Source organism: Dipodomys spectabilis, unplaced genomic scaffold (genome assembly GCF_019054845.1).
Source record: "Dipodomys spectabilis isolate Male_0828 unplaced genomic scaffold, ASM1905484v1 ptg000069l, whole genome shotgun sequence".
Taxonomy (NCBI): domain Eukaryota; kingdom Metazoa; phylum Chordata; class Mammalia; order Rodentia; family Heteromyidae; genus Dipodomys; species Dipodomys spectabilis.
In genome coordinates this window covers 7,225,104-7,251,464 of record NW_024870746.1, presented here as the reverse complement: position 1 = coordinate 7,251,464, position 26,361 = coordinate 7,225,104, and the positions used below count along the sequence as shown (strand labels likewise).

Below are 26,361 nucleotides of genomic sequence, written 5' to 3'. Positions count from 1 at the left end.
ATCTGGCTAGACAATTTTTTTTTTTTTTTTTTGGTCAGCTATGGGGCTTGAACTCTGAATCTGGGCGCTATCCTTGAGCTTTTAAGCTCAAGACGAATGCTCTACCACTTGAGCCACAGCTCATGGACTTTCCTGCCTGGGCTAGCTTTGAACCTTGATCCTCAGATCTCAGTCTTCTGAATAGGATTGTAGGCATGAGCCGCTGGTGCCCAGCTCCCTGAAACTCTTATCACCAATTAAGTACCAGAAAACCTTAAGTGGCACTGTGGCTCAAAGTAGTAGAGTGCTACTCTTGAGCAAAAAATGTCAGAGATAGTGCCCAGGCCATGAGTTGAAGCCCCACAACTGACAAAAAAAAAAAAAAAAAGACAGGGAAAGATAGGTATTTGGTAAATTGCTACCCCTTTCTCCCAGTCCCTCTGCCTCCATGACTTCTTGTCCCAAATCAAACTATTGAAGAGAAGAAAACTGTTTTATTCTTTATTATGCTCATTAATGAGCTGAAAGAAGATGGGGAAAGAGGGTACCACGAGGCTCCAAAGAACCAAGGGTGCAAATCAGTCCATTCCTCTTCTCTGTGTGAGATATGGTCTGTAATATCCAGGATAACAGGATGAAATGTGGCTATATGGACTCAATTTGCTTCCGAACCTTTTCCAAAGCCTTTCTGTCCAATTGTCGTTGACGAATAATCACAAGGCAAGCAAAGACCAATGCCACACCCACCACAGTCCCTTCGAATTTCCAGAATAAGTGTTGTTCCATCAGAGCTGAGCGGCAGCTGAAGGTAGAAAAGAAGAGTTATTCCCAGGGAAAGTCTGACAATTTCTACTTAAAAAAAAAAAAGGAGCCGACACTGGTAGCTCACACCTGTAATCCTAGCTACTCAGGAGTTTGAGATCTGAGGATTGAGGTTCAAAGCCAGCCCGGGCAGGAAAGTCTGTGAGACTCTTATCTCCAATAAACCACTAGAAAACTGGAAGTGGTGCTGTGGCTCAAGCCGTAGAGCGCTCACCTTGAGTTGAAGAGGTGAGAGACAGAGCCCAAGCCCAGAGTTCAAGCCCCGCGACCGGCCCCCTTACCCCCCAAATAAAAGGAGCTGGGAAGGTGGCTCAGTGGTAGAGTGCTTGCCTTGCATGCATTTGGCCCTGGGTTCAATTCCTCAGCACCACATAAACAGAAAAAGCTGGAAATGGCACTGTGGCTCAAGTGGTAGAGCGCTAGCCTTGAGCTGAAGAGCTGAAGGACAGCGCCCAGGCCCAGAGTTCAGTGCCCATGCCCAATTTAAAAAAAAAAAAATTGTACCAGGGTTTGAACTCAAGGCCTTGCCCTTGCCTAGCCACCTGAGCCACTTCCCAGTCCCTTATCTCCCATCTCTACTTCAGCCTAACCAATGTAATATACAAAAGTAAAAAAGGAAGCCAAGGTTAGCCCATTTCTTTACAGTGTCTAGTGAAAAAAGAAGAGCTAAGACAAACTAATTCTGTTATTTTTATTTATTTTTACAATGTTGTGGACTGAACTCACACTGTACCAGTCCCGAATTAAATGTACTGATAAGAGTTGGGTGCCAGTGGCTCATGCCTGTAATCCTAGCCACTCAGGAGGCTGAGATCTGAGGATCAGTTAGAAGCCAGCCTATGCAGGAAAGTCCTTGAGACTCTTATCTCCAATTAATCACCAGAAAACTGGAAGTGTCGCTGTGGCTCAAAGTGGTAGAGCACTCTTGAGGAATGGAGCTAGGACTTGGCTTTCAATTTTTGTCTAATATGTCATGCTACACCCAGACCAGGAGAAACGGTTGGAACTAACTGCCTACCGATAGGAACAAAAGAGGTGATCTTGAAGAGTTAAATAGTTCTTACCTTTTGAACTCATTCCTCTTAGATGAACTGCATGTGATTTTTTCCACATACCCTGTAGAAGCACACTCAGGGGTGGTTTTCTACCAGAAGAAAAGAACCAAAGCACATGTTACCAGGAAGCAGCAGGAGAAACAGAAGGCTGCAGCTGCTCAACTGCTATAGCCAGAGGTGGCAGGCAACAGAGAGCTAGTGAGGAATTCTGATGTGGATGTTGGAGGTGGTGGCTTTATAAGTGGGGGCATATGTTGGAAAGAATTTCAGGTGTGCCAGGCACCAATGGGTCACTCCTGTAATCCTAGCTACTCAGAAAACTGAGATCTAAAGAAAACAGTTCAAAACCAGCCCAGGCAGACAAACCCTCAAGACTCTTATGTTCTATTAACTACCAAACAGCTAGAAAGGGAGTTGTGGTTCAAGTGACGGAGCACCAGCTTTGAGATAGTGCTGGGACTGAGTTCAAATCAGCACAAAAAACAAAGGACCAAAAAACTTCAGGGGCAAGAGTCTAGGCAAGGATAGATTCAGAATCTACTAAAATGTAAGTAGGACATAGCTATCAGCTGAATACTGTCATTAAACTGGAAACAAAAGGTCACATTTTCAGAAGAATGACAAGTTTATATTTGGACATATCGACTGCAAGGAGAAGGAAGAAAAGACAATGCTAAATACGTCTTCGGTCTGGTTAAATTCGAGGAAAAAATAATAAAAAGGGAGAGAAAATAGTTACTCACAGACTGGAAACTAGAACATGGAGTGCACTCTTCTGCCACTACAAACTCTTCCACCAGCCAGCACGGTAAAGTTGAGGTGCTCACTGAAAACGGGAAAGAAATGCCAGCCCCAGACCATTCAGAAAACGTTTCTCCCCAAGGATCCACCCATCCAGCAAAGTGCTTGCCCCTCATTCCCCGTGGTACCGTCCTTCTCCATCTAAACTCTTGGTACAAGAAGATGCTAAAAACTAAAACTATGAAGGCGTCTGGTTCGAGGACAATCACCCACCTGACAGCTTCTCGGGTGCGGAAGCCTCGGCTTGACTGCAGCAGGTTGGGGGGAGAAGAGGAAGCCAGGAGAAGAGGAGCAAAAGTCAGAATCCAGAACACAGGGCGCCCCTCCTCCGCGGTCCACGGAGGGCGAGTCCCGCATCCCTGGGGGCGGGGACGACTGGTGCCCCCCCTTCCCGCGCCCTCCTTTCCCCTCCCATTCGTCCCTCCTTACCAGAGCTTTAAGATGACAGTGCAGAGCAACCAGTAGAGGTGACGGCCTAGAGGGAGGCCACGCCTCCCCCCGCCCGAAGGCATGGAGCGGAGCTAGTCGCCCTCGCCGGAACAAAAGGACCTCCTAGACCGGCCGCGGGCCGCGAGCCGCAGCCGCCTCAGAATTCCAGCTCGGAGCGGGCGAAAGTCGCGAGTTCCCCGTCCCAGCCAAGGCTTTACGGGGAAGACTCTAAAGGCAGAACGACAGAAGTCTACATGCATCTATGGACTAGGGACGCGATGCTTTCTGCGGGGCGTTCAGGGTACTTGAGGAAGGGCCTGCGGGGTACCCGGACCTTAGCTAGCACCAGAAACCTCGAGCCTCCGCCCCCGGCGCGGCCATCTTGCTCCTGCAGGATCCTTGGGTGCTGGGCGAGCGCCGCCCCCTTTTCCTCGGGACGCCCGGCATTGCCTGCTGGGATTTGTAGTCTCCCGTCCACTACGCACTGGGACTTGGGCCACCGCGCTTGCGCAGAAACGGGCCAGCCCATTGGCTGGGCGCCCTGCGGAGGTATTGGCGTGAACCGAGTGGTTGGCGGCAGCGGGGTTTTATGCATCTAGTGGCTCCAGGGCCACTTTGGGGCTGCGTGAGGATGGACGTGCTAAGAGAAGGCGTCGCCGCCCTGCCCGCGCTTTGAGCCTCCTCTAGAAAGCCCTAGAGTTCACCATTAAGTTCTTAAACTTCTCCGACAACTTCACAGTCCCACCCTCCCAGTCCGCGACGACCTAGGGAAAAAAGCTGATTGATGGCGAGACAGCATTTTCTTGTTGGAGAAGCGGGACTATTCGAGACTAGGATGAACCGGAAACCTCCGTGAGGCGAGCAGGGTCACCTCCTCTCACGTGTTCCTTGCTAGATTACTTTACGGAGGCGTTCCTTTGGATAACCCCAACTGTGCTCAAATCTTCCCTTGCTGCTTGGGAAGGAAGCAGTCACCAGGGCAATGAGAAGAACACGAGGTTTGAAGTTCCAGGAAGTGTTGGATGACAGCCAGGTGCTTATCCGCCACAAGGCCTCGGACCAGTGTAAAAGCGAAATGCTAATGTACGTTTTCGGTTCTTCGTCAAGCTCTGATGAACTATGTATGGCAAGATTCTCATTGGTAACTCACTCCTGTAAACTTAGCTACTCAGGAGGAGGTTGAGATCTGAGGATAGCAATTAAAAACCAGCTCGGGCAGTAACGTCTGTGAGATTCTTATCTCCAGTTAACCATCAAAAGGCCAGAAATACAGTCTTGGCTCAAGTGGTACACCCCTAGCCTTAAGCAAAAAACAAAAACAAAAATCCCTCAGGAACAGTGCCCTTCAGTTCAAGCTCTAGTTCCAGCACACACAAAATTCTCACCCAATCATGTTGCCTGATTTTAAATAAGTTTCTGTCGGGTACCCGTGGTTCACACCTGTAATCCTAGCTATTCAGGAGGCTGAGATCTGAGGATTATGGCTCAAAGCCAGTCCTGGCAGGACCACCAGAAAACTGAAAGTGGTGCTGTGGCTCAAGTGGTAGAGTACCTTGAACTAAAGAGTTCAGGGTCAGCGCCCAGGCCCAGAGTTCAAGCCCCACGACTGACAAAAAGAAAAAAATAGTTTCTATTTGTGGTTCATAGCCTCATCCATACTAGGCAAGATCAATATCACTGATCTACTCCTTTACCCCTTATCTCACATTTCTGTCATTCTTTCAGGGTTTGTTGGCGTATTTTTATTTTCAGTAGCCCTGATGAGTTAGCCAGTGTGGTCACTGTTTTATAAAAGTTTAAGTGACTTGTTGGTGGTCATCTAACCACTGTGTGAACAGTTTGGGATCCAGACTTAAAACTCCCCAGCTAGTGATGCCGTCCACATAGAGCTAATCTATATTTACTCAAAACTGCCGTGACTTCACCCACTGGCTGGGTTCACACTTTACTGTATAGTAATGTGTTAATGATGATCCTATTTTGGCTCTATTCATGAGTCTGCAGCCTCCCAGAAGGTGAGACCATGTGAGTTTTGTTAGATGTTCAATAGATGGAAAAGTATTTAAAACTGACTTCAGTAGAGCACCCAAGCCTCACACCTGTAATTCTAGCAATTCAAGAGGCTAAACTATGGAAAATTGGAAGCCAGATGGGGCAGAAAAGATCCTGAGACTCCATCTCCAATTAGCTATCAAAAAGCTGGGCTGGCTGGGCACCAGTGACTCACACCTGTAATCCTAGCTACTTAGGAGGCTGAGATATGAGGATTGTGGTTTGAAACCAGCCTGGGCTGGAAAGTACGTGAGAATCTCCAGTTAATCACCAATAAGCTGGAAGTGGAGCTATGCCTCCTTAAGTAGCAGAGCACCAGCCTTGGGTCAAAACAAATCTTTTTTTTTTTTTTGGGTCGGGTCGTGGGGCCTGAACTCTGGGCCTGGGCACTGTCCCTCAGCTCTTCAGCTCAAGGCTAGCGCATTACCACTTGAGCCACAGCGCCACTTCCGGCTTTTTTCTTTTTGCTTATGTGGTGCTGAGGAATCGAACCCAGGGCCTCAGGCATGCAAGGCAAGCGCTCTACCACTGAGCCACCTTCCGAGCCCCAAAACAAATCTTGAGTCTAAGGCCAGCCTACTTTTACATAGCAAGACTTAAAAAAGCAAAGCAATAGTGAACTCAGGGATGTTCCATAAATTCCAATTTGCCTTCCCATTACACTAAAAGCTGTCTTCTCGGGGCTGGGAAGGTGGTTCAGTGGTAGAGCACTTGCCTTGCATGTTTGAGGCCCTGGGTTCGATTCCTCAGCACCACATAAGCAGAAAAAAAAAGCCGGAAGTGGCGCTGTGGTTGAAGTGGTAGAGCGCTAGCCTTGAGCTGAAGAGCTGAGGGACAGTGCCCAGGCCCAGAGTTCAGGCCCCATGACCGGACCCAAAAAACAACAACAAAAAAAAAAAAAAATAAAATAAAAGTTGTCTTCTCACAAACCATCCAGATGGTAGCAGAACTTTTTTTCCTCATGGTGCTGTAGGTTAAACCCAGGGCAAGTGCTCTGCAACCAAGTCCCAGGTTCCAGGCTGTGGGTAAAATAACTATCAAATGGGAGCTGGCAAAAGCAAATAAGCTTTCGCTTAATTTTTGAACTGTTCATTTTATGGTGAAGTTACAAAAATTACAGAAAGTAGGTTGCTGTGGAGTTTCTCCTCCAGTTCTTAGGTATGATTGAAAGTTTGGCTGAACTTTGTTAGTGTTTGTTACACCTTATCATAATCTATTTTATCTCTTGGCTAGCTGTAAGATCTAGTCAGATTTCACTTATACTAACCTTAGCATGCAATTGAATAGAAACTGAATTTAAAATTACTTGCCTTGGGGCTGGGAAGGTGGCTCAGTGGTAGAGAGCTTGCCTTGCATGCATGAAGCCCTGGGTTCAATTCCTTAGCACCACATAAGCAAAAAGAAAAAAGTCGGAAGTGGCGCTGTGGCTCAAGTAGTAGAGTGCTAGCCTTGAGCTGAAGAGCTGAGGGACAGCACCCAGGCCCAGAGTTCAGGCCCCATGACCGGACCCAAAAAAAAAAAAATTACTTGCCTTCTCTTGGCATTGGTGGTTATTATCCTAGCTGCTCAGGAAGCTGAGATCTGAGGATATTGGTTTAGGGTAGGAAAGTCTGTGAGACTCTGATCTCCAATGAATCACCAAAAAAGCCAAATGTGGAGCTACATAGTTCAAGTGGTAGAGTTCTAGCCCTAAGCAAAAAAGCTCAGAGATAGTACCCAGGCCCTGAGTTCAAACCCCACACACAAATATTTGCCCTGGGGCACGATGAAGATTTCAGTTGGTTTCCTTCCTGAAAGTCCCAAAGGGCAAGCTTAGTCACAGCTGACTACAGTAAAAGTTACAGAAAATGCTGCACATTAAAAAAAAAGAAAATACTATGAGGGAACAGATGACATTATACTTATTACTTGACATAGATAAAGGTAACCCTGTTATGTGTCACCTCTAAAACAACAGTAAATTAAAAACAGAAAAAACTGCGGGGTGCTGATGGCTTACACCTATAATTCTAGCTACTCAGAAGACTGAGATATGAAGATCATGGTTCTGAGCCAGCCAGGGCAGGAAAGTTCATGAAACTCTTATGTCCAATTAACTACCAGAAAACCAGAAGTAAGCTTTGGCTCAAAGTGATAGAGCACTAGCCTTGAACATAAAAGCTAAGGTATAGGGGCTGGGAAGGTAGCTCAGTGGTAGAGCGCTTGCCTTGCATGCCTGAGGCCCTGGGTTCGATTCCTCAGCACCACATAAGCAAAAAGAAAAAAGCCGGAAGTGGCGCTGTGGCTCAAGTGGTAGAGCGCTAGCCTTGAGCTGAAGAATTGAGGGACAGCGCCCAGGCCCAGAGTTCAGGCCCCACGACTGGACCAAAAAAAAAAAAAAGCTAAGGTATAGCACCTTAGCCCTGAATTCAAGTCCTATTACAGACCAAAAAAAAAATAAAAAGAAAAGAAAAAAAAAAAGGAAGTACTGCTTACCAAAGCTGAATACATTTATCAAATTATTTTGTTATACTTATCATACTGTTATATCTCTCAACAAAGTTTTTTTTTTTGAGTCTTTTATCAATAACAAAAAGACTTTACTGATGTCTCTTAGGTCTGCGTGTGTGTGTGTGTGTGTGTGTGTGTGTGTGTGTGTGTGTGTGTGTGTGTGTGTGTGTGTTCTAGTCTTGGGATTTGAACTAAGGATCTACTAGTCCTGGGACTTGAAGTCATGGCCAACGCCTTGTCTCTGAGCTTCTTTGCTCAAGGCTGGTGCTCTACCACTTGAAGCACAGCTGCACTTCCAGTTTTTTGGTGTTTAATTGGAGATAAGAGTCTCGCAGACTTTCTTACCTGGGCTGGTTTTGAAGCACAATCCTCAGATCTCAGCCTCCTGAGTAATTAGGATTATAGGCGTGAGCCACTGTCTCTCAGTGGCTTCTACTTTTACACTGAAAGGTTGGAGCATTTTAATTGCTTTGCACATTAGATTTATAACTAAAACTTCCTGTTTGTTTTTGTCAGGCATCGTAATGCACTCATCTGTAATCCCAGCACTAGGGAGGCTGAAGATAAAGAGTCTACTTTGAGGCCAGCTTGGGGCAAAAAATCAAAACAAAAGCAAATCACCTTTTATTTCCCTCCATTAGTGCAGGGGATCAAAACCAGGGCCTTGCCCATGCAAAGCAAATGCTATACCACTGAGTTTCACACCCACCCAATGTCAGTAAAAAAAAACAGTACAATTTGTCAAAGCCAAATCTAACATTTCCATTAATTGTATTTTTTTTTTTTTTTTTTTGGTCGGTCTTGGGGCTTGAACTCTGGGCTTGGGCTCTGTCCCTCAGCTCTTCAGCTCAATGCAAGTGCTCTACTGCTTGATGGCCACAGCGCCACTTCTGGTTTTCTGAGTGGTTTATTGGAGTTAAGAGTTTCACGGACTTTCCTGCTCGGACTGGCTTTGAACCGCAATCCTCATATTTCAGCCTCCTAAGTAGCTAGGATTACAGGTGTGAACCACCGGCGCCTGGCTTCCACTGATCCTATAAAAGATGAAATCCATGAGATCTATTGTGTGTGTTTGTGCCAGTACTGGGGCTTATACTGAGGACTCTCCTGGAGATAAGAATTGTTTGTTCAGGCTGGCTTTGAACCTCAATTCTTTTGTTGTTGGTGGTGGTGGTGGTGGTAGTGGTGTGGGTTTGAACTCAGGGCCTGGACACTGTCCCTGAGCTCTTTTGCTCAAGGCTTAGCACTCTGCCACTTTGAGCCACAGCTTCACTTCTGGTTTTCTGGTGGTTAATTGAAGACGAAAGTCTATGGTTTTTCTTGCTTGGGCTGGCTTTGAATCACAATCTTCAGCGGCTGGGAAGGTGGCACAGTGGTAGAGAACTTGCCTAGCATGCATGAAGCCCTTGGTTCAATTCTTCAGTACCACATACACAGAAAAAGCCAGAAGTGGGGCTGTGGCTCAGGTGGCAGAGTGTTAGCCTTGAGCAAAAGAAGCTCAGGGACAGTGCCCAGGCCCTGAGTTCAAGTCCCAGAATCTTCAGATCTCAGCTTCCTGAATAGGATTGCAGGTGTAAGCCAAAAGCACCTAGCTGAACCTTAATTCTTAGATCTCAGCCTATTGGGCACTAAAATTACAGATAGGGCCACTTGCTCCTGTCTTGAAGTAAGCTTTGTGTTTTAAAAATACTGAGTACTGGGTGCTGGTAGTTCACGCCTGTAATCCTAGCTACTCAGGAGGCTGAGATGTGAAGATCATGATTCAAAACCAGCCTGGGCAGTAAAGTCCATGAGACTCTTATCTCTAATAAACCACTAGAAAACCGGAAGAGGTGCTGTGGCTCAAGCGATAAGAGTACTCGCCTTGAGCTGAAGAGTGCAGGGACAGCACCCAAGCCAAGTTCAAGCCCCACGACCAACAATATATATATATGGGAGGTGGAGGAGGGAAGGGATAGTGGGAGAATGACATAGGAGGGGGCAACAATGCTTGATAAGAAACGTATTCATTACCTTACTCATGTAACTGTAATCCCCCTTTGCAGCATCTTTACAATAAAATTTTAAACTAAAAAAAATAGAGAGAGAGAAGAAAAAGAGAGAGTAATGCCAGGCATAGGTGGTGGGCTCCTGCACATAATCCTAGCTACTCAGGAGGTTGAGATCTGAAGACCTAGGTCGGAAGCCAGCAGGCAGACTAATTAGTGAGACTCTTGGCTCCATTTAAGCAGCAAATAGCAAAAAGCTAGAGTACCAGTCATGAGTGAAAAAGCTGAGGGAGGACCTTAGTTCAAGCTCCAGTACTAATACAAACACACACACATACACATATACACACAAAGTATATTATCAGAATCACACACACACACACACACACACACACACACACACACAACTAAGTATATTATCAGAATCCAAATGGAATCACTTCTGCCACCTGTCCAAAAGTAACTAAAGCCAAAAAGAAATAGTTTAGAAGCATGGTTACTGGATGCCTTTGCCTATGTACCAACTGGACAAGAACTTGCATTCTTCCCTGTCATCTGCTATTTCTATAGATCCAGAGGAAACCTAAAGCTTCTCCTCCTTATTGGACATTGTTAATATATACATATATATTTTTTTAAATTTATTTTTTGGTTGGTCGTGGGGCTTGAACTCTGGGCTTGGGCGCTGTCCTTGCACTCTTCAGCTCAAGGCGAGCGTTCTACCGCTTGAGCCACAGCACCACTTCTGGTTTTCTAGTGGTTTATTGGAGATAAGAGTCTCACGGACTTTTCTGCCTGGGCTGGCTTTGAACTGTGATCCTCAGATCTCAGCCTCCTGAGTAGCTAGGATTAAAGGCATGAGCCACTGGCACCCGGCCATTGTTAATATTTTAACCTCATTTGTTTCTGCTCATACCCAGGCTATCCTATAGCTACATACAGTGATAGAACTTAAGGGTTAATTCTACTAAACTTTGACATGAAGATGAGATGGGCAAGACTTCAAAACAGGATGGCCACTGATATCCTAACTGAGACATAGGGTGACTTGTGTGTCCTGAGTTAGGTGAATGCTGTTGTTTGCAGTCCAAATAATTCAATCAGTGGAGCTGAGCCCAGATCAATGCAATACCTGACTCTACTATGAACTCCCAAGTTCATAGTCTTCTTGGTTTCTGCCAGTCTTTTTTTTTTTTTGTCCATCATGGGGCCTGAACTCTGGGCCTGGGCACTGTTCCTCAGCTCTGCAGCTCAAGGCTAGTGCTCTACCATTTGAGCTACAGTGCCACTTTCGGCTTTTTCTGTTTATGTGGTGCTGAGGAATCGAACCAGGGGCCTCATTCATGCAAGGCAAGCGCTCTACCACTGAGCCATCTTCCCAGCCCCTCTTCTTGGTTTCTGGATTCCTACCATAAGTAAAAACATTGTTCCTAGTTATAATCATCCTTATATCTAACGTATAAGGGTATAAGTATAAGGTATAAGCCTCCTAGCTACTCAGGAGGCTGAGATCTAAGGATCACAGTTACAAGCCAGCATGTGAGACTCTTATCTCCAATTAACGAACTAGAAACCGGATATATTTATCAAGCTTGATTTTTTTTTTGCTAGTCCTGAGGCTTGAACTCAAGATCTGGTACTGTCCCTGAGTCTTTTGCTCAAGGCTAGCACTCTACCACTTGAGCCACAATGCCACTTTCTATTTATGTGGTAGTGAGGATTGAACCCAGGGCAAGCTAGGTAAGCTCTCTACCACTAAGCCATATTCCCAGCTCCAGCTTGAATTTTGATTGCTATTCTTTCAATGTCAAGTTTTGGATTTGTTGTTGTTGTTGTTTTCTGGTCCTGAGATTTAAACTCAGGCCTGGGCATTGTCCTTGAGCAAAAAAGCACCAGTGCTCTACCACCTGAGGCACAGCTCCACTTCTGGTTCTTGGTGATTAGAAATAAGAGTCTCCTGGATTTAGCCGGACACGGGTGGCTCATACCTGTAATCCTAGCTACTCAGGAGGCTGAGATCTGAGGATCACGGTTCAAAGCCAGCCCAGGCAGGAAAGTACGTGAGACTCATCTCCAATAAACCACTAGAAAACTGGAAGTGGTGCGATGGCTCAAGCGGTAGTATTTACCTTAAGCTGAGGGGCAGCATCCAAGCCCAGAGTTGAAGCCCCATTAGGCTTTCCTGCCCAGGCTGGCTTCAAACCATGATCTTAGATCTCAGCCTCCTGAGTAGCAAGGATTACAGACGGGAGCCACCATGCTTAGCTGCATGTCAATAGTTTTTGCATGTTTGCTTCTCATGAGCCAGGAGATGATTATGTTAAAATTTGATTAGTCCTCTGCTTGAAAGTACCAGTCCAAAACTGTTTACTGAACATTGTGTGTGGCGTAGAGTAGATGCTCATTTATTCATGAATAAATGAATCTCTTCTTTGGCTCATTTTCTCCCATCTACAAGTAACAGTGGTACCTACAGATAACTCAATGGACTCTGCGCACATCATTGGATAGACCATATTAGATCCTACTGTTGTTACCTGAGGCTACACTTTTCTCCCTTGGAATATCCTGCACTTAGAACAAGTCTGTCTGCCCATCGTGGTCCTCTGGGAATCAGTTGTTCGGGCCATGTGTCCTCAAGTGCCTCCTGCTCCTCGCTTGCCAGACTTAGTGGACCAGCCACTTTGAAGTAACAAGAATTGTTCTGAATGTAGAACAATTCTGACAATAATGAAAGTTATCCACACAGGTCATTTGTGCAAATAGTGGTCTTTAATACTAAGAAAGACCATGCAAAGTGACAAACCTTCTGAGATTGGCAGCCTGACTCAGGAACCTAACACCTGAATCTAGTAACACAATAAATCAATATATTACATTAATGTTAGACACCTGCAAACAAAACAAAAAAGCCAACAACCCAAAGAAGGGTCTAAGACTTGGGGCCATCTTTTCTCTGTTCCCTCTTCTTTCTTCTTCTACCTTCGCTACCATCTTTCACTTTCTTGATCCTTTCCCCTCTGTCTCCCTGCCCCTGCATTCCTTTTCTCCCTTTTTCCATTTTTTGTTCTCATTCTCCACACCACCTACTGCTCTATCCATCCAATTCCACCAATATTTCTGTCCTGTGCAGCCCCACCTCAGCCCTGCCTCCCTCAGGTTGAGCCTCCAGGCTCAGGGTAGGAGGCAAAGAAAAGACCTCAGCCCAGGGAGCATTTGCTGGCGTTCTTCTTGTCACAGGTTTTTAGGTCAGTGTTGGAGGGCTTGTTGCTGTTTCCCTGGGGGCAAAAAGAGTAGGTTACGGTGTGAAAGGCTCCTTGGGGGGTCTGAGGCTATAAGCTGAAGTCGACCCACATGGGAAGCCTTAGCACTGATTTCCTCCTCCGTTTTTACTCCTATGAGTGGTACCTGGCTCAGTAGAACCAACTCACCGATCTCCGGCCTCCTGACTTAAGCAAGATATCCCGGGCCAGGGAACGAAAAGCCTAAATGACAGATTATTCAGAATACATCAGAGAGAAGGATCAATCTATCTCAAAATATTCCATCTCTTGGGGAGTGGGGATGGGGAGGAAGGTGAGTCTCACCTCATCCACATTCATGCTAGATTTGGCACTTGTTTCGAAGAATCGGATTCCATGTTCTCGGGCCAACTGCAGGGGGTGAAGTAGGAAGGACAGCATTGGATAAAGGGCAGCAGCAAAGGCCTCTCCAATCGGACCTCATGTACATTCTCCCAGCCCTGCTACAGAGCATCATCCAGCCTGGCCCTCACCTTATTGGCCTGCTCCTTCTGCACTTTCCTCTTGGCCTCCATGTCACACTTGTTCCCCAGTAGGAGGCGCTCTACCCCAGCAGAGGCATTCTGGGAGCAGAAGGGTAAGACAAAAAAGTTGGATCCTGGCCTTCTCCTCCTACAGTGTTGACTCAGTTCCTCCATCTCTTCTAGAGGGTCCTTACCTCTTTGATGCTTTTCATCCAGTTCTGGATATTCTCAAAGGATTTCTCATCTGTGATGTCATATACTAGGATAATGCCCTGGGGGATAGGGAAGTTTACCTTAGACCACAGTCCTATTTAGGTTTCTCACTACCTTCTAGGTGACCCAGCAAATCCCACTCCCAGGCTAAACATAAGCTATATGTATTCTTTGCAACTCATACTGTGCCTCCATTTTTACCTGCCCCAACACTTGACCCTTCTGTACTCACAAAACAAATTCTAAGCCAGACACTGGTGCTCACACCTGTAAACCTAGCTACTCAGGAAGCTGAGATCTGAGGATTATAGTACCAATCTACCCCAGGCAGGACAGTCTGTGAGACACTTAACCTCTAATAAACTACCCAAAAGCCAGAAGTGGAGCTGTAGCTCAAGTGGTAGAGCACTAGCCTTGAGCACAAAAGCTCAAGAATAGAGCCCAGGCCTCTGAGTTCAAGCCCCAGAACTGGCAAAAACAAAAACTAATTCTAATCCCAAGTCCTCAGCAATTGTCTAGACCCACTTCATACCATAGCTCCACGGTAATAGGCAGTAGTTATTGTCTTGAATCGCTCCTGGCCAGCTGTGTCCCTGAAAAAGAAGTTTCCATGGGATGGGATAGAGGAAAGGGGTCTCTCCAAGCATAGAATTCCTTCCCTAAGAATTTCAGCTTTTACAACATAGTGGGGCTGAAAGACCAGAATCAGGAAATGGTAAAGGAGGAAGAGGATGAAAGACATTTGGGTTGCTATTGAGAGATGGTAAGAGGACCAAACAACAGGATGTCTTTTGTTTACTCATTGAATGCTTACTCTGTGCCAAGCATGCTTAAAAGTAGCATTTTTTTATGTGCATATATCATGTTGTCCAGAACTCACCCTATGCCAGCAAGTCTTGTTTTATTTTCCATTTCCCAGTGAGGAAAGAGATTTGGAGAGAGTGGATAATTACTATAAATCAGAACCTGGATCTGAACCCCTATCTGCTCTTATCTATAATACAATTTCTCCGCTAAACCCTTGAATATCTTCAGGGTCTCCAACTTCCTTGTGTGGTTTAGTCAAACCTCTATACCTGGCCTTGTAACCACTCTATAATTTAGAGATATCAATAGTATTGGAGTCAAATCTTAATTATTTTTGCCCTGTTTCTACACGGTAGCTCAACAGACATTTGTTTTCAAGTTCAGAGAATGATTTGACCCTGAGGGAATCAACAGTTACAAATCAGCTTAAAATGGCTGGGAGAACAGGAAGAGAGATGGAAGGACAGCTGACTAAGCAAATAAATGAAGAGTGGTGGTAGAAAGCGGCCACAGGGAAAGCAGGGCAAGCGAAGCAAAATGGAAACAACGGATTGTAGGCTGGGAAGGTGGCTTAGTGGTAGAGTGCTTGCCTAGCATACAGGAAGCCCTGGGTTCGACTCCTCAGTACCACATAAACAGAAAAAGCTGGAAGTGGTGCTGTGTGGCTTTGAGCCAAAGAAGGTCAGGGACACTGCCCAGGCCCTGAGTTCAAGCTCCAGGACTGGCACACACAAAAAGGGGGGGGCGGTAAATGGGGAAGGCTGGCTAGGTGTGTGTATGGACATGGGGAGGGAAGTGTGTACTCACCAGACTTGAAGTTTGATCTTCTTCCCCTCCACATCCACAGTACGTATCTTGAAATCAATTCCTAGGGGGGAAATGTATGCACCGAAGTCCAGATGAGTGTATGTATGCATAGAAGAGCATGGTGGGAGAGACCAGAGGCAGCGCCAATAACTCCCTAGGGCTGGTACTTGGGGAAGCAACTTGGTTGGAAGTGGACATTTAGGAGGCTTTTTCTCAAAGCTGTATTTATATAGCAAGCATAATGTTTTTACTTAGATATTATGTACCTCTTCCCCTCCCCCCCAGGTATAAATTCTGCAAGGAGCATAAGGCTAGGCCAGCTGACAATTCTTAGGCTTCAGCCTCTATCTCCTCCCAAATATTATTTTCACATTCCTTATTCCTCTCTCCTGTTTTCATAGAACCTGTCGGTACTCACTACCTTCCTGGCATTATGGGGTAATGAGTAAGGGAAAAGGGCCGATGCTTGTGGCTCACATCTGTAATCCTAGTTACTCAGGAGGCTGAGATCTGAGGATCGAGGTTCAAAGCAACCCAGGCAAGAAACTCCCTAAAACGATCTCCAATTAACTGCCAAAAAGTTAGAAGTGGCTTTGTGGTTCAAGTGGTAGTACACTAGTCTTGAGCACAGAAACTCAGGAACAATGCACAAGATCAGACTTCCAGCCCCAAGACACACACACACACACACACACACACACACACCACACTTCCAGCCCCAAGACACACACACACACACACACACACACACACACACACACACACACACACACACACACACCACAGCCAATAAGGGAAAAGGTAGTTGGCCAGTCTTTGCCAACTAACTAGTGATCCACTTTGAATTAAGATTCACCAGGATTCCTCCTGAGTCTGGGGTAGGCGAGAGGGATAGATTTCCTTTTTCTTTGTAACCAGAATTATTTTGAGGCTCTTCTGGTCTTATTTCCCAGGCCAGAGGAGATAAAGAAAAATGAGAGGAAGAGAGGAGACACAGCACTAAGCAGAAACACTTAGGAACCTCCTCTGAGCCTGCTGGGGGATCCAGAGAAAAGGATGAGTCACCAGAGGGATGACTCAGAGACCCCAAAAGTCCCCTCATTCCCATCAACAGGCGAATGCATATGCATGATCACAGTCAAACAGCCACCCCCACCCCCAGATACCCAGCCACCCAGATACCCAAAACCCTGCAGAGGGGAGGGAACGTAGGAAACAGATCTGAAGGTGAGGGGATGCAAGGAGCAAGCTAGCGGAACAGAAAGAATTGGCCAGCAGAAGTAAGGACAGCTGTTGGTAGAGAGAGGCAGGAAGGGTGAAGAGCAGATGGAGAGCCCTAGGTGAACAGGTAGGGGAGGGAGCCTCAGAGAGGTCACAGGTTAGAGACCGGTAAGGGGGGGGGGGGGTCGAGCCAGAGGTCAGGGGCTGGAGTTAGAAGTGATTTTCTAAGAGGACAGAAAAGCAGAGTCCCTAAGTAAGGTGCAGGGGGAATCGGAGGTCAGTGTGGTCTCACCAATGGTGGAGATGTAGGTGCTGTTGAAGTTGTCCTCTGCAAAGCGAATGATCAGACAAGTTTTGCCCACCCCCGAGTCCCCGATCAGCAGCAACTTGAAGAGGTGGTCGTAGGCTTTGGCCATGGCGGACACTGGGGGCTGCGGGGAGAGGGGTGGGGAAGGGCTCGGCACTGGTTGGAGGAGGAATGGGAGGGTTGGCGGACCGAGTGGGCCCCGAGCCCAGGCCAGGAAGAAGTTTCCCTCCCTCTCCGCCCAAGCTCCGGGAAAGAGAGAGGCGGCAACTCCTGCCGACTCCGCCCCCTCCCGCGGCGAGGCGAGGGCCGGGCCGGGCCCCGGGTCCTCCGGCTCCGGTCCTTCCCGGCCCGGGCCCCGCAACCTGCCGGGAGCTTGTGGTTCCTCTCGGGTCGTTCCTGTCAGTTCTTCTGAGCTGGAGAGGCTGGGGTGAAGGGAAGCCCAGGGCCAACCAGACGACCGGGAAAAGAGATTTCTTTCTTTAATGAGGGGAAGGGCAAAGAATTTGGACTCAGAGGGTGGAGGTTGGGGCTGGCACTGGAAAGTCATCAAAAGCAGAAGCTGGGTTTTCAAGGTCGCTCAGAAGCCTTCCCGAGGCCGCCACAGGTCCTGGAACCCTAGTGTTGCGTGTTCTCACGCCCTCAGTTTTATGGACTCCAGCTCCCTTTGGAAAGAGCGGGAGCCCAGAAGTGGCAAGTGATTTACTGGGTACATCTGCCCCCTGGTGGAACACAGTGAACATTAAACTAGTTATAGTTAGAAGCTAGTTATAAATCAGCCCACCCCGCTACACCCCCAAAACAAACTACACACAGCCTTCTTCCCTGTATCTCCTCTTCCCCATTCTTCAGTCCGAAGAGTTTTCGTTTTGAGGCCTTCTGGTGTGTGATTTTTCTTTTTTGATCAGATAGCTCAAGAACACAGAGAATGGGATTTAAACACTCTTTATGTCGGTCGATATGTATGCATATATATATGTATGTATGTATGAACATCGCTTGTTAATGGTAATGGGACAGTGTGTCTGGCATCTTGCTATTCAAAATGGTCTGGGAAAGTTGAGATTTAGCAACTTAGACTCTTAAGTATAGACAACATTGCTATAAAGAAACAGAATTTTTATCTTGACCTTTGGAAAACATTATTCAAAGTAACCTTGCTTTCTTTTTTTAATATTTTATTACATTTAAGTTGTTGTACAGGGGGCTGGGAATGTGGCTCAGTGGTAGAGTGCTTGCTTTGCATGCATGAGGCCCTGGGTTCGATTCCTCAGCACCACATAAGCAGAAAAAGCTGGAAGTGGGGCTGAGGCTCAAGTGGTAGAGCGCTAGTCTACAGCTTGAAGGGACAGCGGCCAGGCCCAGAGTTCAGGTCCCATGACTGACAAAAAAAAAAAGTAGTTGTACAAAGGAGGTGCCATTTAACAAAGCAGCTTATGAATATAATGTATCTTGATTATTGATTGTATAGGTCCCATCAGTGTCGCCCTCCCCCCATTGGCCTACCCCTTCCTTTACTTTTCCTAATTTTGTGGTATATATGATGAAATCCTGACTGTATTTTTCTCCCCATAATCTTTTCTAAAGATATGTCTCTATCATAAAAATGCGTACTAGTTATGAGAAAGCATCTTTTGTCAGTTTACTTTGTTACCTATGACCATGTTTTGTTTCCTCCTTTTTTCTTTTTTTTTTTTTTTTGCGAATCCTGGGGCTTGAACTTAGGGCCTAGCCCTGTCCCTGAGCCTCTTTGTACTCAAGGCTAGTGCTCTACCACTTGAGCCACAACACCACTTCTGGCTTTTTCTGAGTAGTTTATTAGAGATAAGAATCTCATGGTCCTGCCCTCACTGGCTTTGACCTGGTGATTCTCAGATCTGTCTTCTGAGTAGCTAGGATTACAGGCGTGAGCCACCAGTGCCTGGCTTTTTCTTTTTTTGTGCCATCTGCAGGGCCTGGACATTGCCTCTGAGCTTTTTTGCTCAAGGCTAGTGCTCTACCTTTTAGAGCTATATAGCTCAAAGGTTTTTAGGTAGTTAAATGGAGATAAGACTTTCATGGAGGGCTGGGAAGGTGGCTCAGTGGTAGAGTGCTTGCCTTGCATGCATGAGGCCCTGGGTTCAATTCCTCAGCACCACATAAGCAGAAAAAGCCAAAAGTGGCGCTGTGGCTCAAGTGGTAGAGTGCTAGCCTTGAGCTGAAAAGCTGAGGGACAGCGCCCAGGCCCAGAGCTCAGGCCCCGAGCTCAGGCCCCATGACTGGCAAAAAAAAAAAAAAAAGACTTTCCTGCAGGTCTGGCTTCAAATTGTGATCCTCAGATCTCAGCCTCCTCAGTAGTTAGGATTGCAGGCATGAGCCACAGGTGCCCAGCTTTGTTTTGCTTTGACAATTGGAACTCAGGGCTGCCCCTTTTTTAGGCAAGTCCTCTATCACATGAGTCACACTTCCAGTCCTTTATATCCATGTTCCCCTCTTCTCAGTAACAGCTATTCAGTTCCTTAGTTCCTGGATTCAAGGGGTCTCCTGGCCTCCACTTCCCTAGTTGCTGGGACTACAAATGTGTATCACAGCTCAATTCTATTTTCCCCCAGTCCTAAGCATCCACCTAGGGCCTTGTGCCTGCTAGGCAAGCACTCTACCACTGAGCTATGTGCCCAAGCCTCAATTCCTTTCTATTCTCTCCTATCTTTTACCTCAATCCCTTCCAAATTTTTCCTCCTTGACACAACCATGTTTCACCTGTCCCTTAAGTACTCAATATAGTCCGGCACTGATGGTTCATGCCTACAATCGTAACTACTTAGAAGACTGAGATTTGAGGATTATAGTACAGACAAAACCCCATGAGACTCTTTTGTTTTGTTGTTGGTTGTGGGGCCTGAACTTTGGGCCTGGGCACTGTCCCTCAGTTCTTCAGCTCAAGGCTAGCACTCTACCACTTGAGCCACATCGCCACTTCCAGCTTTTCATGCTTATATGGTGCTGAGGAATCAAACCCAGGGACCCATGCATGGGAGGCAAGCACTCTACCACTGAGCTGCCTTCCCAGTCCCACCATGAGACTCTTTTTTTTTTTTGGGTCCGGTCGTAGGGCCTGAACTCTGGGCCTGGGCGCTGTCCCTCAGCTCTTCAGCTCAAGGCTAGCGCTCTACCACTTGAGCCACAGCGCCACTTCCGGCTTTTTTTCTTTTTTGCTTATGTGGTGCTAAGGAATTGAACCCAGGGCCTCATGCATGCAAGGCAAGCGCTTTACCACTGAGCCACCTTCCTAGCCCTGTCCACCATGAGACTCTTATTTCCAATTAACTAGCAAAAAGCCAGAAACAAGAACATGGCTCAAATAGTAGAGCACCCGACTTCAGTAAAAAAGCTAAGCAAGGGGCTGGGAAGTTGGCTCAGTGGTAGAGTGCTTGCCTCACATACATGAGGCCCTGGGTTCAATTCCTCAGCACCACATAGGCGGAAAAAAGCTGGAAGTGGTGCTGTGGCTCAAGTGATAGGGTGCTAGCCTTGAGCTGAAGAGCTGAGGGACAGCGCCCAGGCCCAGAGTTCAGCCCTCATGACTGACCAAAAAAAAAAAAAAAGCTAAGCAAGAGCACAAGGACACACACACACACACACACACACACACACACACACACACACACAATTGTTCAGTTACCATGAATTATTTTGATAAAAGTTATAAAAGTCTTTTTCTTTCTATCTTTCTATGTGGTTGGGTCTGGATTTTGCACTTCCAGCAATATATTATTGTTCTATTTACCTCTCTCTAAGACTTAGGCTGGTGTATACCTGCTTTTATTCCTCCCCTAGGCTTTCAAATCATAGGTAACTACTGACTTACTCTTTCTATGCCAGACTCATTCTAGCCTTGCAGCATAGAATGCTTTTCTCCTAGGATCTTTGCATGGCTGGTTGTCTTTTAGACTTTAGTCTTAATATGTGTGTGTGCCAGTAATAGGGCTTGAATTACCAGCCGAAGGTTGTACCTGAACTCTTTTTGCTTAGGGCTAGCTTACTACCACTTGAACTTGAACCACAGCCCCAGCCTTTTTTTTCTTCAGTCCTGGGTGTGAACTCAGGGCTTGGGCACTGTCCCTGAGCTGCTTTCACCCAAGGCTAGCACTCAACCGCTTGAGCCGCAGTGCCACTTGCAGTGTTTTCTGTTTATGTATAGTGAGGAGTTTCATGCATGCTAGGCACGCTAGGCCACATTCCCAGCTCCACTTCAGCTTTTTGTGGTTAATTAGAGAGTCTCCAGGATTTCTGTCCTGGCTGGCTTTGAAACATAATCCTCAGATCTCAGCCTCTTAAGAGGCTAGCACTATAGGCTTGTGCTCCCAGTGCCTGGCTTCAAACCACATTATTATTTTTTTTTGGAGGGGGGGGGTCTGGTCGTGGGGCCTGGGCGCTGTCCCTGAGCTCTTCAGCTCAAGGCTAGCGCTCTACCACTTGAGCCACAGCGCCACTTTTGGCTTTTTTCTTTTTGCTTATGTGGTGCTGAGGAATCGAACCCAGGGCCTCATGCATGCAAGGTAAGCACTCTACCACTGAGCCACCTTCCCAGACCCTATTATCATTATTTTCTTGTTGGTCATGGACCTTGAACTCTGGACCTGGACACTGTCCCAGCGCTCTTCAGCTCAAGGTGAGCAGTCAACCATTTGAGCCACAGGGCTACTTTCTGTTTTCTGGTGGTTAATTGGAGATAAGAGTCTCATGGAGGGCTGGGAAGGTGGTTCAGTGGTAGAGTGCTTGCCTTGCATGCATGAGGCTCTTGGTTCGATTCCTAAGCACCACATAAGCAAAAAGAAAAAAGCCAGAAGTAGCGCTGTGGCTCAAGTGGTAGAGTGCTAGCCTTGAGCTGAAGAGCTGAGGGACAGCACCCAGGCCCAGAGTTCAGGCCCTCGGACTGACAAAAAAAAAAAAAAAAATGTATCATGAACTTTCCTGCCCTGGCTGACTTTGAATCACGATCCTCAGATCTCAGCCTCCTGAGTAGCTCGGATTATAGGCAGGAGCCACCAGCACCCAGCTCCATGATCCAGGCTAGCGCTCTACCACATAACCAGCTCTACTTGTTTTTTGTTTTTTTTTTTTAGTGGTTAAATGGAGATGAATCTCGGTCAACTTTCTCATTCAAGCTGGCTTTGAACTCGGATTCTCAAATCTCAGCCTTGTGAGTAGCTAGCATTACAGGTGGGAGGCTTATCCATGATTGTTAAGTGGAACACACACACACACGTATATGGTCGGTCCTGGGCGCTGTCCCTCAGCTCTTAAGCTCAAGGCTAGCATCTTACCACTTGGGCTTTTTTCTGCTTATGTGGTGCTGAGGAATCAAACCCAGAGCTCATGCATGCGAGGCAAGCACTCTACCACTGAGCCACCTTCCCAGCCCTGATAGAATACTAAACAGACTATTTACATGCAGAATTACTAAATAGTAAGCAATATCGGTAATTGAAAAATAAAACAAGCCCTCGATATGGCGCGGTCTTGTGTCGTTTGCCTCCGCTGCTCCGTTTACCAGCCAGTGTGCGTCAACCCCTCCAAGGAGCTCAACACGGGACTCGCAACATGGCGACGCATCATCTGCGAAGCGACTACAAACGATCCCTTCTGCAAATGGCGGCCCCGCCACGCCCCACTGCCGACGAGGTTCTGACCCTCCCAACATGGCGGGGCAAGCTCGTTACGCCACTTCCGGTGAGAGTCCCTATATAAGGCGCAGGATTTCCGCTTTCGCTCCTTTCCGGCGGTGACGACCTCCTCCCGAGAACATGCCTGTGAGTGCCCTGGGCGAGGTTTCGGCTGAGTTCTCCTTCTGCGGTGCTCGTGCCCCTCCTTACGCTGGTTTTGGGTCCTAGAGCAGCCCCGTTTGTAGACTCGCTGCACTTCTTAGGGCGTTTAACTCCAGGAGCCGCCGCGGCCGAGGGCCACCCGTCTTGACGGGGGCGGGGAGGAGATAAGATGGCGGCCCAGCTGCGCAGACGCCAGGGGCGGCGAGGGGCGAGTTTCCCCCGGTGTGTGGCCGTAGGAACTTCTTTTTATTTCCCTCCTTTCTCCGTTGCTTTCTAAATCTCCGCGCTCCTGCCTCCTCTAGCTCGCAAAGGATCTCCTTCATCCCTCTCCTGAAGAGGAGAAGAGGAAACACAAGAAGAAGCGCCTGGTGCAGAGCCCCAATTCCTACTTCATGGACGTGAAATGCCCAGGTAAGTTGACTGGCCGGACAGTGGGAGAGCAACGGGGACCAGTTGTAGTGTCACTTGTGCTGTATCCTTAAAGCAACTTGTCAGCCTGCGTTCGTAGTCTGTAAAATAGATACACTGCTACTCCTGATTTATTAAAGTTAAAATGTATGTGACTAGCAACGTGCAGTTTTTGGAGTGTTTGGAGTTAATGATTCCCCATCGAAGTCTCCATATTCCACAGGAAACACCAATGGGACGAGTTAGAAATGATTAAGGGTAGCAATTGAAAACTATTAACCTTTCGCTGCTTGACTATATTTTTCTAGGATGCTATAAAATCACCACGGTCTTTAGCCATGCACAAACAGTAGTTTTGTGTGTTGGTTGCTCTACTGTCCTCTGCCAGCCTACAGGAGGAAAAGCAAGGCTTACAGAAGGTAAATGGTCTAAATGATGCTGTGGTGTTTTTTTTTTTTTTTTGATTGTTTAAAGACCCTTTCAGGGTTATGGCCTGGCTGCTGTCCCTGAGCACATTTGTGCTCAAAGCCAGAGCTCCACTTCTGGCCTTTTGGGATTAATTGGAGATTAAGAGCCTCAGACTTAACTGCCCAGGTTGGCCTTGAACTGTGACTCTCAGATCTGAGTCTCTTGAGTAGATACAATTAAAGCTGTGAGTCACTGGTGCCCTTCCAGGTGGTGCTTTTTGTCCTAGAATTCCTTAGTGAGAAATCTTATACATGTAACTGCAGACTGACTTGTGTTTCCTGTCTTTTATACAAATAGGCATTATCAAAAAGTATGCTAGTGTGTCAACACTGTTGAGTAAGGCTAGGATTGATGGGTTTTGATTAAAGGGTTTCTAATAGGCTCAGGCAAATAGGAAATGGTACATAGTTAAATAGGGTATAGCTAGTGGAGTTGAAAAATAAGTACTGTGGCATCTAATTTTGTGGAGGTGGGTGAGGCAATGGGGAGGGTAGATAGGTGGAAGTCATGTAACCTTTGTACTTTTTCCCTCCAGGATGTTCCTTCAGAAGGAAGCAGCATTAAAAGCACCGTGAACCAAGATGAATGGGAAACCATCCCAATAAACACATTTTGGATATATCGTGTTCATTGTCTTGTTTAACTGCTAGGAACTTCCTGCCTCAAGTATTCAGGGGCAACCAGAAGAGAAGAATGCTAGTCTTTTGAGGCAAGTAAGTGGCCAAGTAACTTCAAAAAAGTCTATTTGGGACCTTAAGGTGCTAGATAAAGTTTATTTGTGATTTGTTTTCCTAATATTAAGAACTGTTCATCTTTAAGACAATCCAACAAAGTTAACAAAAAGCCCTCGCATCCTTTATTTACAGTTTTCAACAGCCTTTAGAGAATTAGTATAGTTTGCTGCTAGGCTTCTCCTTGTTTAGAGCTAGAAACTTCCCATTTTCCTACGTTTATGGATGACTTGTCCAAGTACATGTTAGTACCTTCTTGTCCATAGCCAATTCTGTAGTCGGCTCTGGCCTGCTGGGGGCTGTGCACTCAGGAAAGGAGAGGAGGGAGGACGAGGACATGTGGTAGTATAAGAACCTAGAAATAAAGAGGGAATGGAAATGATGACTTGTAAGTAAAGATGTATCTGAGCTCAAAGATGAGGACAGTGGCTGTTACCTTGTTGTGTTGCTCCTATAGTTGGTACATACACAACTGGAACAGTCTGTATCTTATTTAGAACAGCACTATATGCTGGAAAAGGGAGATGTAACAAAGAACGATTAAGAATTTGAGTAAAGTCCTTTATAAACCCAGGTTTAGGATAAAAGGTAATAATTCACTTTACTGTGTCCATTCTACTATCCAAGGATTGTACCTGAGGCCTTTTTTTTTTGTTATGCCCTTAATATAGAGAATATAGGCATCTGTAGTAATTAGATATAATTGGAAATATATAGGAGGATGTACACAGACATAAGCATTTAGTGGAACCACTGAATTATAGAAGGTGCTTGAGTGTGGACTTTGGCTATCCTAAGTCCTCCATCAATACTGGGGGGAATTATAATTGAGTGGCAGTACACTACTAACGGGAAATTTCAGTTCAACTTAAAGTACAGGTGAGACTATTGGTGGGCAATAGTGATATGTTATATTGCTTGACTCCTTAGCCATGGATTGGAACAACAGTACCTGTTTTTCTCAAGGTTTATTAGTAGGAGTTTCCACTATTCATAGTTTGCTATACCCAGTTTATTACTTTTGGTAAAGAAGTAATGGGTGAGCCAGGGAGGCTATAGCTCGGTGTCATTTCCTTTTCATAAATTAGGCATGATAAACAGCTAATTTTCATCCTCAGTTTGTGCAATAAAATGAAGGCAATTTCCAAGTCAAAGTCCACGGTGCAGACATAAGGACTCCTTACCTAGAAAGATGAAAGCTGTTGATGCCAACACCACAAAGAGGGTAAAGAGGAGGATCTGGTAAGAACCAACGAACCGCTTGAAGACACCTGGATTTGCACACTGATCTACACATTGGATATAACCGAAAATAGTTATTTTGTAAGACAAAGCAGATGCTGCATTTGAGGACATGGTCATAAGAGTAAACTGGGTGTGGGTGGTTCATGCTATAATTCTCAGGAGAATGAGGTTCTAGGTTAGAAGCCAGCCTGGCCAGGAAAGTCCATGTGAGTCCATTTAACTAACAACGTTAAGCTGTGGCTCAAGTGGTAGAGCACCAGCCTTAAGCAGAAAATGGTAAGAGGCAGCACCCACACCTTTAATTCAAGGCCCGCCCCCCCCCCCCCCCAAAATACCAACCTAGGTATACATCTATTAAGTGAAATTTTGAAATATAATGATCAGAACATGAGTATGGCATCTGGATTCTATTGGTGATAAATGCATTCTTCTGACAGTATTTGTAGCTTATTGATGTTACTGATTTTATATGTCCCATTAAAGCTTTATGGAGTATCTGTATTCATAGACTCAATATTGTAATATGTCATATATTGAGAATTCTACTGGTAGGACTCTGGAATCCCTTTTGTCTACCTCCCTCTTTTTGGTTCCTTAGAAGAAAAGGAAAAGTGCCATCTATACTTCCAAGGGTTAAAACAATACATAAAAGGGGACGGTGGGGGCGGGGGGATGGGAAGGTGGCTCAGTGGTAGAGCGCTTGCCTTGCATGCATGAGGCCCTGGGTTGGATGCCTCAGCCCCACATAAGCAAAAAAACTGGAAGTGGTGCTGTGGCTCAAGTGGTAGAGCGCCAGCCTTGAGCTGAGGGACAGCACCCAGGCTCAGAGTTCAGGCCCCACAACCGGACCCAAAAAAAAAAAGGGGGGGGGACTGGGAATGTAGCTTAGTGGCAAAGTGCTTGCTAGCATGTGTGAAGCCCTGAATTCAAATCCTCAGCACTACATAAACAGAAAAAGCCAGAAGTGG

At 46.4% G+C, this 26,361-nt stretch overlaps 4 protein-coding genes across 6 annotated transcripts in view; 1 reads left to right on the top strand and 3 right to left on the bottom strand.

The window, feature by feature from the left end:
• Positions 1–467: 467 nt before the first annotated feature.
• Jtb (jumping translocation breakpoint) lies at positions 468–3,499 on the bottom strand. 2 transcript variants are annotated; one of them, XM_042681832.1, is made up of 6 exons: positions 3,421–3,485; positions 3,087–3,314; positions 2,871–2,905; positions 2,600–2,682; positions 1,866–1,945; positions 468–781 (listed from the first exon to the last, which is right to left on the bottom strand). In XM_042681832.1, the coding sequence occupies exons 2-6, from the start codon at positions 3,167–3,169 to the stop codon at positions 625–627; spliced, it is 438 nt and encodes a 145-aa protein (XP_042537766.1). In that variant the 5' UTR covers positions 3,170–3,314; positions 3,421–3,485; the 3' UTR covers positions 468–624. The 2 variants fall into 2 exon arrangements, with proteins under 2 accessions (XP_042537766.1, XP_042537765.1); XM_042681831.1 differs by having other exon boundaries at positions 3,087–3,499.
• An 8,573-nt stretch (positions 3,500–12,072) lies between these two features.
• Positions 12,073–16,995, bottom strand: Rab13 (RAB13, member RAS oncogene family). Its single transcript, XM_042681817.1, has 8 exons — positions 16,723–16,995; positions 15,210–15,270; positions 14,128–14,188; positions 13,577–13,654; positions 13,392–13,481; positions 13,204–13,269; positions 13,048–13,101; positions 12,073–12,894 (listed from the first exon to the last, which is right to left on the bottom strand). The coding sequence occupies exons 1-8, from the start codon at positions 16,844–16,846 to the stop codon at positions 12,817–12,819; spliced, it is 612 nt and encodes a 203-aa protein (XP_042537751.1). The 5' UTR covers positions 16,847–16,995; the 3' UTR covers positions 12,073–12,816.
• Positions 16,996–22,471: 5,476 nt separating this feature from the next.
• On the top strand, positions 22,472–24,036 carry Rps27 (ribosomal protein S27). The gene is made up of 4 exons (XM_042681816.1): positions 22,472–22,526; positions 22,844–22,952; positions 23,258–23,368; positions 23,953–24,036. The coding sequence occupies exons 1-4, from the start codon at positions 22,521–22,523 to the stop codon at positions 23,979–23,981; spliced, it is 255 nt and encodes an 84-aa protein (XP_042537750.1). The 5' UTR covers positions 22,472–22,520; the 3' UTR covers positions 23,982–24,036.
• Positions 24,037–24,137: 101 nt separating this feature from the next.
• The window catches only part of Nup210l (nucleoporin 210 like), a 91,010-nt gene continuing 88,786 nt past the window's right edge, over positions 24,138–26,361 (bottom strand). For both annotated transcript variants that reach the window (XM_042681814.1, XM_042681815.1), the window contains 3 exons: positions 25,333–25,437; positions 24,585–24,659; positions 24,138–24,503 (listed from right to left, as the gene is read on the bottom strand). In XM_042681814.1, the coding sequence (XP_042537748.1) occupies positions 24,394–24,503; positions 24,585–24,659; positions 25,333–25,437 (290 nt within the window). In that variant the 3' untranslated portion in view covers positions 24,138–24,393. The remainder of the gene's footprint in view (positions 24,504–24,584; positions 24,660–25,332; positions 25,438–26,361) is intronic.

Bases quoted from the DNA above. Each gene is read 5' to 3' on its own strand.
- Jtb (XM_042681831.1), bottom strand. From the start codon at position 3,169: ATGCCTTCGGGCGGGGGGAGGCGTGGCCTCCCTCTAGGCCGTCACCTC. The intron at 2,683-2,870 runs GTGGGTGATTGT...TCCCGTTTTCAG, and splicing joins CGCACCCGAGAAGCTGTCAG to TGAGCACCTCAACTTTACCG. The intron at 782-1,865 runs GTAAGAACTATT...TTCTACCTTCAG, and splicing joins AAGAGGAATGAGTTCAAAAG to CTGCCGCTCAGCTCTGATGG.
- Rab13 (XM_042681817.1), bottom strand. From the start codon at position 16,846: ATGGCCAAAGCCTACGACCACCTCTTCAAGTTGCTGCTGATCGGGGAC. The intron at 14,189-15,209 runs GTGAGTACACAC...CTTCTTTTTCAG, and splicing joins AAGATCAAACTTCAAGTCTG to GGACACAGCTGGCCAGGAGC. The intron at 13,270-13,391 runs GTGAGGGCCAGG...CACCCCCTGCAG, and splicing joins AGAAGGAGCAGGCCAATAAG to TTGGCCCGAGAACATGGAAT.
- Rps27 (XM_042681816.1), top strand. The intron at 22,953-23,257 runs GTAAGTTGACTG...ATATTTTTCTAG, and splicing joins CATGGACGTGAAATGCCCAG to GATGCTATAAAATCACCACG. The intron at 23,369-23,952 runs GTAAATGGTCTA...TTTTCCCTCCAG, and splicing joins AAAAGCAAGGCTTACAGAAG to GATGTTCCTTCAGAAGGAAG.